The sequence below is a fragment of the Microcaecilia unicolor genome, chromosome 13 (genome assembly GCF_901765095.1).
Source record: "Microcaecilia unicolor chromosome 13, aMicUni1.1, whole genome shotgun sequence".
In the NCBI taxonomy this organism is placed as follows: Eukaryota; Metazoa; Chordata; class Amphibia; order Gymnophiona; family Siphonopidae; genus Microcaecilia; species Microcaecilia unicolor.
This window is the reverse complement of record NC_044043.1, coordinates 96,031,828-96,045,758: the sequence shown is the minus strand read 5'-3', so window position 1 is coordinate 96,045,758 and position 13,931 is coordinate 96,031,828. Positions and strand designations below refer to the sequence as shown.

General features: G+C 49.7%; 1 protein-coding gene across 1 annotated transcript in view; it reads left to right on the top strand.

The window, feature by feature from the left end:
• LOC115482471 (ephrin type-A receptor 8-like) overlaps positions 1-13,327 on the top strand; it is a 194,631-nt gene extending 181,304 nt beyond the window's left edge. The window contains exons 14-17 of the mRNA XM_030222244.1: positions 2,632-2,781; positions 6,327-6,517; positions 12,959-13,114; positions 13,213-13,327. Of these exons, the coding sequence (XP_030078104.1) occupies positions 2,632-2,781; positions 6,327-6,517; positions 12,959-13,114; positions 13,213-13,327 (612 nt within the window). The remainder of the gene's footprint in view (positions 1-2,631; positions 2,782-6,326; positions 6,518-12,958; positions 13,115-13,212) is intronic.
• The last annotated feature ends 604 nt before the right edge of the window (positions 13,328-13,931 follow it).

Below are 13,931 nucleotides of genomic sequence, written 5' to 3'. Positions count from 1 at the left end.
AGTTAAACAGCAGACTGAAGTTAATCAGACAACGTTCGTAAATTTTAGGCCAGTTATTTAACTTGTTAACATTATCTACTGAAGGCCTCATCTCTGGCCATCTTCAAATCTAAGCTAAAAACCCACCTCTTCAATGCTGCTTTTAACTCCTAAACCTAAACCTTCAACTGTCCCCTATCCCTGATATGTCCTGTCTGTCCTAACCCTTATCCCTTACTTGTCCTGTCTGTCTGTCATAATTAGATTGCAAGCTCTATCGAGCAGGGACTGTCTCTCCATGTTCAAGTGTGAAGCGCTGCGTACGTCCGGCAGCGCTATAGAAATGATAAGTAGTAGTAGTAGTATCTTCATACAAAGCAGTTACTTAAATCCTACCTACAAGGGGTCAATATTCATGGGGCACATATGTGGTTAAGTGCCTAGATTCAGCATTTCACTGCCTACGTTAAGTCAGTTCTATCTGTATATGGTGTCGCCCTGCGGCAGTTAAAGTAAACGTTTACTACTTCCAGCTAAATATATCTCCCAAAGCATTTAACCTTCATATACTGAGGAGGAGAGATAACGGACAGAGAAAGGGAGTGAATGAGGCCAAAACAGTAACGACACAAACAAAACTATTTGAGGCCTTTGTCTACTTACCTTTATCTAAATATCTGGGCTGAACATTGTCTAAAGCTACCAGATACCAAATAACTGGGACCACCAGCATTGACTGGTAAAGTGAAATCATGCCCTGAGCAGGTGCTGCCTTTTTTGGCTGGATAAATTGTACTGTGAACAATGATTTGCCAGGTAAAGTTCATCTGGGGGGGGGGGGGTGAGTAAGGGGGCAGGGAAGAGATTTTTAAATGTTAGACTTTATTCAGCTAACTGTAAAATGCTCACTGAACCGGTTCCTTTGAATACGGACCTAAGGATGACTACAGTTCACCAGGACATCCATTTGACACATACAGGAGAACTATGGACAGTCCATGGTTGGCTGGACTCGGGGACGTAACACGGACACGGCAGTTCACGCAACAGTAAAACTAGGACCTTTAGTCTCATCTTAAGTAAACCTGGCTTTTTTACAAGTTTATTATCTACTGAGGAAAACTGAGGGGCACCAACAAGAGCCTATGGATGTTTCCGCAATATTAGAAACTTCGGATTCAGAAATAGTGCCACCGAAGCAATCAGTGTCGCTGCGGTGGCTACCTCCTGATAAACAATGGCCATTGAGGATGTTCTTTAAAAATAGAAATTAATCCTAGGTTTTAAGATTCAATTCTTTCCTGATGTATCAAGAGATACCCAGCGTCAGTGGTGTGCTGGAGCAGGCTCTCACAGGCTCGCAAGAGCCGGTTGTTAAGTTTTTAAGACTTTTGGGAGCCGGTTGTTAAAGTAGGGCCCTCCATGGCTACTTTAACAACTGGCTCCCAAAATGTGGGCTTGGGCCCCCTGCTGAATTCTCTTTTACTTTGCTGGTGGGGACGCTGAGCCCTGCCAGCCAAGTAAGTAGACTGCTGCTGCTCCCCGCTCCTTGTTTCCAGCTCTGAGCAGCAGGCTGGGACTTCTCCAGCATGTGTGAGAAGTTTCAGCATGCTGCTCAGAGATGGTGGGAGTGGTGGCAGTCCATTTATTGGCTGCCAGCAAAGGTATGCCCCCACGAAGGGAGGGAGGAGAGAGAGGCAAGTGTTGCTCCCCCAACCACCCCGGCCACCCCTGGCCCTTCCAACTGCAGAGCTGGCTACGTCCGGAGAAAGAGCCTGTTGTTAAAAATTTACCAGCACACCCCTGCCCAGCGTAGACGTAAGCAATTTCTTTTGTTGAATCCTGGGGTTTTACAAATAGGTGGAACCTTTTTTCTAAGATATCCGTGTAAAAGTATCATCTATATATATAAAAGACACCACTGAAGCCTCCAGCCGGAAGTGTGAAGCGCCAGAGATATCGGGTTTCCCCATGAGTGAAGGAAAACAGCACAGCACGAAATCCCTCTCTCTGTAACAGTGAAGGACTCAGAGGGGGGAGGAGAGAGATGCCCTCACTCTCTCTGTAACACAAACACAGCACAGCAGGAAACTTAACACTGAAGGACTAGACTCGGAGGGAGGAGGGGGAGGGGACAGACAGCACAGGAGAAGGGAGAGAGGGCAGAGGGCAGGGACACACACACTCCCACATGCACACTCTGAAGAAAACCTTGCTAGCCCCCATTTCATTTGCATCAGAAATGGGTTTTTTTTTACTAGTTAGATATAAAGGTGTAAAATATGTTTTCTTTGAATCATCTCACCTGTCAGCATTTTTGGCAACTAAGAGATTATCAGGAGAACAATTAGGCTCTTCATAAAGTACATATCTAGGTATAATATGCCTTTAAATTTTCTTTTCCTATATTTCCCTCTTTATTAAGTCTTGGATCCAATATTGTGGACTTGAGTGTAATTATATTTTCTTTCTCCTTGTTTGAGAATTGCTTTGTAAGAGTTTGTTACCTTTAGAAGCACTTTTCTGTACAAGTGAAATTGCTTGGATTTAAGTTGCTAAAATTTCATAAATAAGTAAACCTGGCTTTTTGCATTTCCTTCCTTCCACGCTGCTCGCTGTCATTGTTAAACAACCGGAATGGTTATCTTTCAGGGAGGGAAGATCCCAATCCGATGGACCGCTCCCGAAGCCATCACCTTCCGGAAATTCTCTTCCGCCAGTGACGTCTGGAGCTTTGGCGTGGTCATGTGGGAGGTGTTGGCCTATGGGGAGAGACCTTATTGGAACATGACCAATCAAGATGTAAGTACATTTTATTTTTGTTACATTTGTGCTCAATGCGGCTTACATGGGGCAATGGAGGGTTAAGTGACAAGGAGCTGCCTGTGCCTGAAGTGGGAATCCAACTCAGTTCCTCAGTTCCCCAGGACCAGAGTCCACCACCCTAACCACTAGGCCACTCCTCCACTGTTGCTACTATTTGAGATTCTACATGGAATGTTGCTATTCCAACATTCCATGTAGAAGTCGGCCCTTGCAGATCACCAATGTGGCCGCGCAGGCTTCTGCTTCTGTGAGTCTGACGTCCTGCACGTACGTGGAATAGTGGAATAGCAACATTCCATGTAGAATCTCCAATAGTATCTATTTTTTTTTGTTACATTTGTACCCCGCGCTTTCCCACTCATGGCAGGCTCAATGCGGCTTACATGGGGCAATGGAGGGTTAAGTGACTTGCCCAGAGTCACAAGGAGCTGCCTGTGCCTGAAGTGGGAATCAAACTCAGTTCCCCAGGACCAAAGTCCACCACCCTAACCACTAGGCCACTCCTCCACTGTTGCTACTATTTGAGATTCTACATGGAATGTTGCTATTCCAACATTCCATGTAGAAGTCGGCCCTTGCAGATCACCAATGTGGCCGCGCAGGCTTCTGCTTCTGTGAGTCTGACATCCTGCACGTATATGCAGGATGTCAGACTCGCAGAAACAGAAGCCTGCGCAGCCTTCTTCATGGAATAGCAACATTCCATGTAGAATCTCCAAAAGTAGCAACATTCCATGTAGAATCTCCAATAGTATCTATTTTATTTTTGTTACATTTGTACCCTGCGCTTTCCCACTCATGGCAGGCTCAATGCGGCTTACATGGGGCAATGGAGGGTTAAGTGACTTGCCCAGAGTCACAAGGAGCTGCCTGTGCCTGAAGTGGGAATCGAACTCAGTTCCTCAGGACCAAATTCCACCACCCTAACCACTAGGCCACTCCTCCACTCATCCGTCTCCTGAGTGGTGGTGCCAGCAGTGAGAAGAAGCCTAGATGACCGACGTATAAAACCAACAGTCTCTCTCCTGTCTGATGCCCCTGGGTTTCCACGTGTGGAACACACAATTCAACATTTTCCAGGATATTAGAAGTACAAAAGATTATGGTATTAATTTGCATGATGGAAGCAGAGAGGGATTATAGTATTAGCTTCTAATAAACAAAATTAACTCAGAGAAAGTAATAACCAAGTGTCTGAGTAAATCTGATACTTTAAATTTATTTATTTATTAGAACTTATTTACCGCCTTTTTGAAGGAATTCTCTCAAGGCAGTAAAAAGTTTCAAACAATAATCCAAGTATAGCACAGTATTCTACATTACAATACGGCCTGATGATCTGGACCACTCAGGACTCTTCCTCCTCCTCACACATCAAAGGAATCTTGCATTTTGACGTATTTATTAGGTTTTTAAAGACGGGTAAAATTTAAAGTCGTTTTCCTAATTGCTGCATTGCACATGTACTTTTAAGCCCGCACCCAACAAACACCAGGTACCTGCATAAATTGGGCTTGAAGAGGCTGCAAGAGCAGGGCTTACCTATACTTGCTTCAAAACGATGGCAAACGTTCTGCGTAGTGCTGGCTACTAGCATACTTTTAAACAAAATTCAAAGCAAGTTCCCTTTTCAATTCATTTCGGGCCTTATGTTCCGCTAACGTCCCTTGTTTAGGGTTCAGTGCGGCAGTGGCTTAGCTATGGGTGGGCCTGGGTAGGCACAGGCCCACCCAATCTTGGCTCAGGCCCACCCAGCTGCAGCCGGACAGGAAACAGGCAATGATGTCAGCGAGGGCGGGACATGGCAGACGGAAGCCTGTGGGGCCCGTGCAAGCGGTCAGAATGAATTGCTGCAGGCGCCAAGGATGCCTGTACCGACATAGGGGAGGGACGGAGTTCAGAGACAGGAGCGCAGATGCCGGGATGCCGAAGAGCAGAGGCGTATCTGGACTCCGGCGGTAGGGGGGGCCAGAGCCAGAGGAAGGGGGCACATTTTAGTCCCCCTCCGCTGCTGCCACCACCAGCACCGACCCCCCCCCCCCCGCCACCATTGAAAGACCCCCCCCCTGCCACCAACGACACTCTCCACCCCCCTCCCGCCGCCAACCCTCCCCCGCTGCCGTCACTTACCTTTGCTGGCGGGGGACCCCAACCCCCCACCAGCCGAGGTCCTCGCTTCCGTTGCAGGCTGCAAGTTGCAAAGCTTCCTGTTCTTCTGAGTCTGACGTCCTGCACGTATAACGCGCAGGACGTCAGACTCAATTTCGAATTCTGAGTCTGACGTCCGGCACGTTGTACGTGCAGGACGTCAGACTCAGAAGAACAGGAAGCTTTGCAGCTTGCAGGCAGCTTGCTGCAACGGAAGAGAGGACCTCGGCTGGCGGGGGTTGGGGTCCCCCGCCAGCAAAGATCAGCGACGGGTTGGCGGCGGTAGGGGAGTCCAGGCCAAAATCTACGGGGGCCCAGGCACCTGTGGCCCCACGCAGATACGCCCCTGCCGCAGAGGAGAGGGAGAAGATGTGGGGTAGGTGAAAAAAAACCCCTCTTATGTTCTTAAAAAATATCTCCGGGAAGAAATTTGTGTTGTGTTGTTGGAGGGGGGGGGGGGGGGGGAGGAGGCGTGTGTGCATGGAAGGGCCCATCCAATTTACCTCTGGTCCCATCCAAAATACCGAGTCTGGCTACGCTTCTGCAGTGCGGTTTACAACATTAGTGGAAGAACTGTTAACAGTTTTATAAGTAGAAGTAGGACATTAGAACACATGCTTATAAAGCCTTATACGGTGTGGTTATAGTCTGCGTTAGGTTTGAGATTTCTAACATTCATTTCCAATGCTACAGTAATTTTTTGAAATTTAAAGAAGTCTTTATTAAACAATTAGAGACATTATAAAAAAAAAACCAAGAATGTAACAGATGCAGCAAAATACAAAATTGAAAGCAAACAGCAACAAAATTCCCAAGAGGGAACAAGTAATTTTTTAGATTTTTGTAGTGCTGGAACTTAACCGGCGGTGCTGCCCAGTTACCACCGGGTTAGCACGGGATCCCTTACCGCTATCTCAGTGAGTGGCAGTAAGGGCTGCCATACCACACGGCCATTTCTTTTCCCCAAAATTGGTCAGCTTTTTACCCACTGCGGTAAAAGGGGACCTCGCATCAAAAACGCACGCTGGAGCTAGCGCAGGCCCTCTTCCACCGCAGCCGAGAAAAAAAGGACCCCTGAGTTAGGATAAATAACTTCATGCCACCAAATTCACCTGCAATATGCACTCAGTGGTGAAAATCCACTGGACTAGACTTTTGAAAATGTACCTGAGAATCTGGCAGAAGCCACCGAGGCCCCTGGAACTGGACTGAGACGACCAACTCATTTCCCTATGGCCACCTGGGCTGGTAGATAGCCTTTGTAATGCTGTGAATCTTATACTGAGTTATTCAGTTGCACAAGACATGGGGATGAGAGAGAGGATGCTGGGTGGTCCTGCACACTTAGCGATAGACCTGTGTTGGCATTTCAGGTGATTAATTCTGTAGAGGAGGGGTACCGCCTGCCTGCACCTATGGGTTGCCCCAGTGCTCTGCACCAGCTCATGTTGGACTGCTGGCAGAGGAATCGTAATGAGAGACCACGCTTCTCGCAAATTGTCAGCATCCTCGATAAACTGATCCGCAGTCCTGAGAATCTGAAGGTGACGGCGACCATCCACCGGTGCGTACCTGAAAGAGAAACACCGTTTTTCTTCTTCCCCTTTACTGGTCCTTGCGAGGCCTCTCCTTACCCTTTCCAGCTTGGGCTTTCATCAGTGCTTTACCTTTGATCTCCCTCTGTAGGATCCCTAAGCACATCATCAGTCGTAGGCCATATTTATGCCAAAAAAAAGCAGTAACATTCTGTCATTATAATGTTTTTCTTTCATTTTACTTTTTTACATTTTTGTTAATTCTTTTCTTTCATTTCCTCACACATATACATCAATTTTATGAGAGAAAAATCAAATGTATGCACGTAAAAATGTTACACGTATTAAATGAAAGGAATATGTATACCTAGAAGACAAAGGGATGCAGCTGGGTCAGAGCTACTTCCTGTGCTGCTCTTTATCCAGCCACTAGATGTCATTCTGTAAAGAGCACTTAATTGTGAGTGTGCTTTTAGGCAGCAGTCCCAAAATGAGCCTTATACTGAACCACAAACTCAACCCATTTCCAGTGGTGTTCCTGGGGGGGCTGGCACCCGGGGCACATCACCGATGCGCCCCGCCCCCCCCCCCCCCCCCCGATGCAGCGCGGACCCCCCTGGTGAAAGGACACCCCCGTGAAGGAAACCCCCCCCCCCCCCCGCCGGGTGCACGCCGCTGGGGGGGGGGGGATGCTGCGCACGTGCGCGCCTGCCCTCCGTTGGGCCATGCTTCTTCTCTGCCCCGGAACAGGAACCTGTTCCGGGGCAGAGAAGAAGCATGGACCAACGGAGGACAGGCGCGCGCAGCACCCCCCCCCCCCCTGCGGCGTGCACCCGGGGCGGACCGCCCCCCCCCCCCCCTAGGAACGCCACTGCCCATTTCCACTTCTCTTCCTTTTCCCAACTCCTCTTTCACCTCCTTTTTTTTGGGATCATCTCTTACCATCAACTTTTCTTCTTCCATCTCATCTCTCCCTTATCCTCTCCTCACAGCTTCTCCTCTCTTATCACTTGGGCAGTGTTTCTTGAAGATTGTTCCCCCTAAATGCAATACTGGAAGCTGGAGGCATCGGATGTCCTCCTCAGGGCCGCCGAGAGGGGGGGGGGACAAAAGTGCCCGGGCCTCCGGAGGTGCCCGGCGCCGCCGCTGCAGTGTGGCCCGCCCACCTCGCTCCGGAACTAACCTTAAGCAAGTTAAGCCTCCTTCTTTCACTTTGCTCAAGCAGCAGCAGGGCAGGCCACTCCTTCCTTCCGTGTCCTGCCTTTGCCTGACGTAACGTCTGCGAGGGCGGGGCACGGAAGAAGGAGGAGAGGTCTGCCCTGCTGCTGCTTGCGCAAAGTGAAAGAAGGAGGCTTAAGGTTAGTTCCAGGCCCGGTAGCGGGTGGAGGGGGGGCCCGACGACTTCAGGTGGGCGGCGACCTCGGGTGGGGGAGGCCGGGGGTGGCCTTGTCCCGGGCCCTGGTCCTCCTCATATGGTGACAGGAACGAAGCACTGAAAGTCAGCATGGGACCTGCAGACTGCACAGGCCCTGCTGGGGCCACCCTTTTACACGGGTTTTCTGGATAACAAGAGGGGGCAGGAACAGGAACTGAGAGCTTGCAGGCCCTGTAATGATCTGTCCTTGTTCCTGCTTCAATGTGAACATTGAGGCATCACTGCACTGAGGTCCTGATTAAACCAAGTGAATGGGAAAAGGGAAGTGTGAGAGAGGTACAGTGCCAGGGGTTGCTGGGCAGGGCATGGGAATGAGATAGAGGGAGCACTGCAAAGCCTGTAGGTTTTGCAGGACTAATAGGGCAGAGAGTGGGAAGTAGAGTGAGAAGGAAGAGGAGGAGATATTCAGGGCAGGGATGTGGGAAGAGAAAAGGGTGCTGAGGAGAATGGGAAGTGGGAGAAGAGAGGAGAGATGGACTGATGAGACAAAGTCAGCACGGATTTAGTGAAGGGAAGTCTTGCCTCACCAATCTAATGCATTTTTTTGAGGGGGTAAGCAAACATGTGGACAATGGGGAGCCGGTTGATATTGTATATCTGGATTTTCAGAAGGCGTTTGACAAAGTGCCGCACGAAAGACTCCTGAAGAAATTGCAGAGTCATGGAATCGGAGGTAGGGTATTATTATGGATTAAGAACTGGTTGAAAGATAGGAAGCAGAGAGTAGGATTGCGTGGCCAGTATTCTCAGTGGAGGAGGGTAGTTAGTGGGGTCCCGCAGGGGTCTGTGCTGGGTCCGTTGCTTTTTAATGTATTTATAAATGACCTAGAGATGGGAATAACTAGTGAGGTAATTAAATTCGCCGATGACACAAAATTATTCAGGGTCGTCAAGTCGCAGGAGGAATGTGAACGATTACAGGAGGACCTTGCGAGACTGGGAGAATGGGCGTGCAAGTGGCAGATGAAGTTCAATGTTGACAAGTGCAAAGTGATGCATGTGGGTAAGAGGAACCCGAATTATAGCTACGTCTTGCAAGGTTCCGCGTTAGGAGTTACGGATCAAGAAAGGGATCTGGGTGTCGTCGTCGATGATACGCTGAAACCTTCTGCTCAGTGTGCTGCTGCGGCTAGGAAAGCGAATAGAATGTTGGGTGTTATTAGGAAGGGTATGGAGTCCAGGTGTGCGGATGTTATAATGCCGTTGTATCGCTCCATGGTGCGACCGCACCTGGAGTATTGTGTTCAGTACTGGTCTCCGTATCTCAAAAAAGATATAGTAGAATTGGAAAAGGTACAGCGAAGGGCGACGAAAATGATAGTGGGGATGGGACGACTTTCCTATGAAGAGAGGCTGAGAAGGCTAGGGCTTTTCAGCTTGGAGAAGAGACGGCTGAGGGGAGATATGATAGAAGTGTATAAAAATAATGAGTGGAATGGATCGGGTGGATGTGAAGCGACTGTTCACGCTATCCAAAAATACTAGGACTAGAGGGCATGAGTTGAAGCTACAGTGTGGTAAATTTAAAACGAATCGGAGAAAATTTTTCTTCACCCAACGTGTAATTAGACTCTGGAATTCGTTGCCGGAGAACGTGGTACGGGCGGTTAGCTTGACGGAGTTTAAAAAGGGGTTAGATAGATTCCTAAAGGACAAGTCCATAGACCGCTATTAAATGGACTTGGAAAAATTCCGCATTTTTAGGTATAACTTGTCTGGAATGTTTTTACGTTTGGGGAGCGTGCCAGGTGCCCTTGACCTGGATTGGCCACTGTCGGTGACAGGATGCTGGGCTAGATGGACCTTTGGTCTTTCCCAGTATGGCACTACTTATGTACTTTTAGGCAGCAGTCCCAAAATGAGCCTTATACTGAGCCACAAACTCAACCCATTTCCAGTGGCGTTCCTGGGGGGGCTGGCACCCGGGGCACATCACCGATGCGCCCCGCCCCCCCCCCCCCCCCCGATGCAGCGCGGACCCTCCTGGCGAAAGGACACCCCCGTGAAGGAAACCCCCCCCCCCCCCCCGCCGGGGCAGAGAAGAAGCATGGACCAACGGAGGACAGGCGCGCGCAGCACCCCCCCCCTGTGGCGTGCACCCGGGCGGACCACCCCCCCCCTAGGAACGCCACTGCCCATTTCTACTTCTCTTCCTTTTCCCAACTCCTCTTTCACCTCCTTTTTTTTGGATCATCTCTTGCCATCAACTTTTCTTCTTCCATCTCATCTCTCCCTTATCCTCTCCTCACAGCTTCTCTTATCACCTTGGGCAGTGTTTCTTGAAGATTGTTCCCCCTAAATGCAATACAGGAAGCTGGAGGCATCGGATGTCCTCCTCAGGGCCGCCGAGAGGGGGGGGACAGGGGGGACAAAAGTGCCCGGGCCTCCGGAGGTGCCCGGCGCCGCCGCTGCAGTGTGGCCCGCCCGCCTCGCTCCGGAACTAACCTTAAGCAAGTTAAGCCTCCTTCTTTCACTTTGCGCAAGCAGCAGCAGGGCAGGCCACTCCTTCCTTCCGTGTCCTGCCTTTGCCTGACGTAACGTCCGCGAGAGCGGGGCACGGAAGGAAGGAGGAGAGGTCTGCCCTGCTGCTGCTTGCGCAAAGTGAAAGAAGGAGCCTTAAGGTTAGTTCCAGGCCCGGTAGCGGGTGGAGGGGGGGCCCGGCGACTTCAGGTGGGCGGCGACCTCGGGTGGGGGGGGGGTGGCCTTGTCCCGGGCCCGTTCCCGGCTCTCGGCAGCCCTGGTCCTCCTCCTATGGTGACAGGAACGAAGCACTGAAAGTCAGCATGGGACCTGCAGACTGCACAGGCCCTGCTGGGGCCACCCGTTTACACGGGTTTTCTGGATAACAAGAGGGGGCAGGAACAGGAACTGAGAGCTTGCAGGCCCTGTAATGATCTGTCCTTGTTCCTGCTTCAATGTGAACATTGAGGCATCACTGCACTGAGGTCCTGATTAAACCAAGTGAATGGGAAAAGGGAAGTGTGAGAGAGGTGTAGTGCCAGGGGTTGCTGGGCAGGGCATGGGAATGAGATAGAGGGAGGACTGCAAAGCCTGTAGGTTTTGCAGGACTAATAGGGCAGAGAGTGGGAAGTAGAGTGAGAAGGAAGAGGAGGAGATATTCAGGGCAGGGATGTGGGAAGAGGAAAGGGTGCTGAGGAGAATGGGAAGTGGGAGAAGAGAGGAGAGATGTGACAGGCAGTGGTGGGAGGGGTAGGAGACTGTATAAAGCGTGGGGGTCTTAGGAGCCAACTTTTCAAAGCGATTGAAGGTGCAAATTACACCTTCCTGGTTACAGTCAAGGAGTTTGTCCAATATTGGGGGTGCTCAAGCCCCCACCGAACTGGCTCATATGCATGGGGTGAGGGTTTTTATTTTTGTTATTTTAGTTACATTTGTACCCCGCGCTTTCCCACTCATGGCAGGCTCAATGCGGCTTACATGGGGCAATGGAGGGTTAAGTGACTTGCCCAGAGTCACAAGGAGCTGCCTGTGCCTGAAGTGGGAATTGAACTCAGTTCCCCAGGACCAAAGTCCACCACCCTAACCACTAGGCCACTCCTCCACTGTTGCTACTATTGGAGATTCTACATGGAATGTTGCTATTCCACTAGCAACATTCCATGTAGAAGTCGGCCCTTGCAGATCACCAATGTGGCCGCGCAGGCTTCTGCTTCTGTGAGTCTGACGTCCTGCACGTACGTGCAGGACGTCAGACTCACAGAAACAGAAGCCTGCGCAGCCTTCTACATGGAATGTTGCTAGTGGAATAGCAACATTCCATGTAGAATCTCAAAGAGTAGCAACATTCCATGTAGAATCTCCAATAGTATCTATTTTATTTTTGTTACATTTGTACCCTGCACTTTCCCACTCATGGCAGGCTCAATGCGGCTTACATGGGGCAATGGAGGGTTAAGTGACTTGCCCAGAGTCACAAGGAGCTGCCTGTGCCTGAAGTGGGAATCCAACTCAGTTCCTCAGGACCAAAGTCCACCACCCTAACCACTAGGCCACTCCTCCACTGTTGCTACTATTTGAGATTCTACATGGAATGTTGCTATTCCACTAGCAACATTCCATGTAGAAGTCGGCCCTTGCAGATCACCAATGTGGCCGCGCAGGCTTCTGCTTCTGTGAGTCTGACGTCCTGCACGTACGTGCAGGACGTCAGACTCACAGAAACAGAAGCCTGCGCAGCCTTCTACATGGAATGTTGCTAGTGGAATAGCAACATTCCATGTAGAATCTCCAATAATAGCAACATTCCATGTAGAATCTCCAAGAATAGCAACATTCCATGTAGAATCTCCAAGAATAGCAACATTCCATGTAGAATCTCCAATAGTAGCAACATTCCATGTAGAATCTCCAATAGTAGCAACATTCCATGTAGAATCTCCAATAGTATCTATTTTATTTTTGTTACATTTGTACCCTGCGCTTTCCCACTCATGGCAGGCTCAATGTGGCTTACATGGGGCAATGGAGGGTTAAGTGACTTGCCCAGAGTCACAAGGAGCTGCCTGTGCCTGAAGTGGGAATCGAACTCAGTTCCTCAGTTCCCCAGGACCAAAGTCCACCACCCTAACCACTAGGCCACTCCACTGGAGAGAGAAGGGGAGATGTTGCAAGATAGGGTATGGGGGAAGAGGGAGAGATGGTGCAGAACTTGCAAGACAAAACGGGGTTAATGCTGGGAGGAGCCAAGAGTGATTTGGGCATTGGCACTATTTAGGATAACTGGGTATGTAGGACCACACAAGATATTTCCCTAGGGAGAGATATTACAAGGGGTGGGCAGAAGAGGAAGAAGATTTGAGACTGGGAGGAGAGGGAGGGACGAAGAGAGAAAGCATTGGAGTTTGGGTAAGAAGGGGGAGCAAGTCGGTGGGCACAGCAGGGGAGGTTCACACCCCTCCACTCACCAGTTTAAATTCTCTACCTCTTATCCCCCTCCCCAAATTAAGCCAATGCTGATCATGTGTTCCACCTTCTCTACTTAATACAGCTGTTATCTCGTCTCTCTTTGGGTTAGATTTACCTACCCTTCCCGGGACAAAGGGTTCTTCTCCTTCACCAGTTGTGCTACGGTGGATGACTGGTTGGAATCCATCAAAATGAGTCGCTACCAGGAGCATTTTGCACTGGGCGGATATTTCTCACTGGGCATGGTCATGCGGATGAACATTGAGTGAGTAGATGGGATGGAGAGAGGGCTCCCTACCTTAACTGCCAAGTCATTGCTGCATCCAGAAATTTAGTGGCTGACTTTTTTTTTTCTCTTGCCAGGGACATTCAGCGGCTCGGAATCTCCCTCATCGGCCACCAGAAGAAGATCCTAAACAGCATCCAACGGATGAGAGCCCAGCTCTTACACACCGGCAGCCTGCGCATGAATGTGTAACTGTGTGATGCTCCAGGGGCCGAGGAGGTCCCAATGCATGAGAGCGGCAGCAGGAGAACACATGACTCTGCACAGGGTACACAACGGAAAACCAGCAACGCTTGCCAAGGGAATGCGGGAAACAGTTTGGTTACAGAATGACTTATCTCTTAACTTCTACTCCTGAAGGCAAAGATGGATGAAGCGGAGATTTCAGAACCTGCCTCATGAGATTTGAAGGTGCTGCTTCGGAACAAGATGCCCAAACTATCCTTTCCACCCCCCACCCCCATTTCCTACTAGAGGCTCCATGTCTTAGAGTCTGTAATGGGTGATGCAGGGACAACGTCGGTAGCTGACATCACCATTGACACACTGAAGTTTCTATCACATGGGGAGGGATAGATTGTCCCTGCCAAAACTGTACCAGTATTGTATAATGACAAACTCTGGATATCACAGTTCATTTTCCTGTTGTAGCATTTCTTCAAACAAATATTAGCAGCGCTCGTTTCCTTCATTGGGATAGAGAGGTGCGATTTTATTACTCGCTTCAAAATGAAAATGTGATTCGATGACTTTAATTGGGGGGGGGGGGGAATGATACTTAGTCAAAAGTATAATG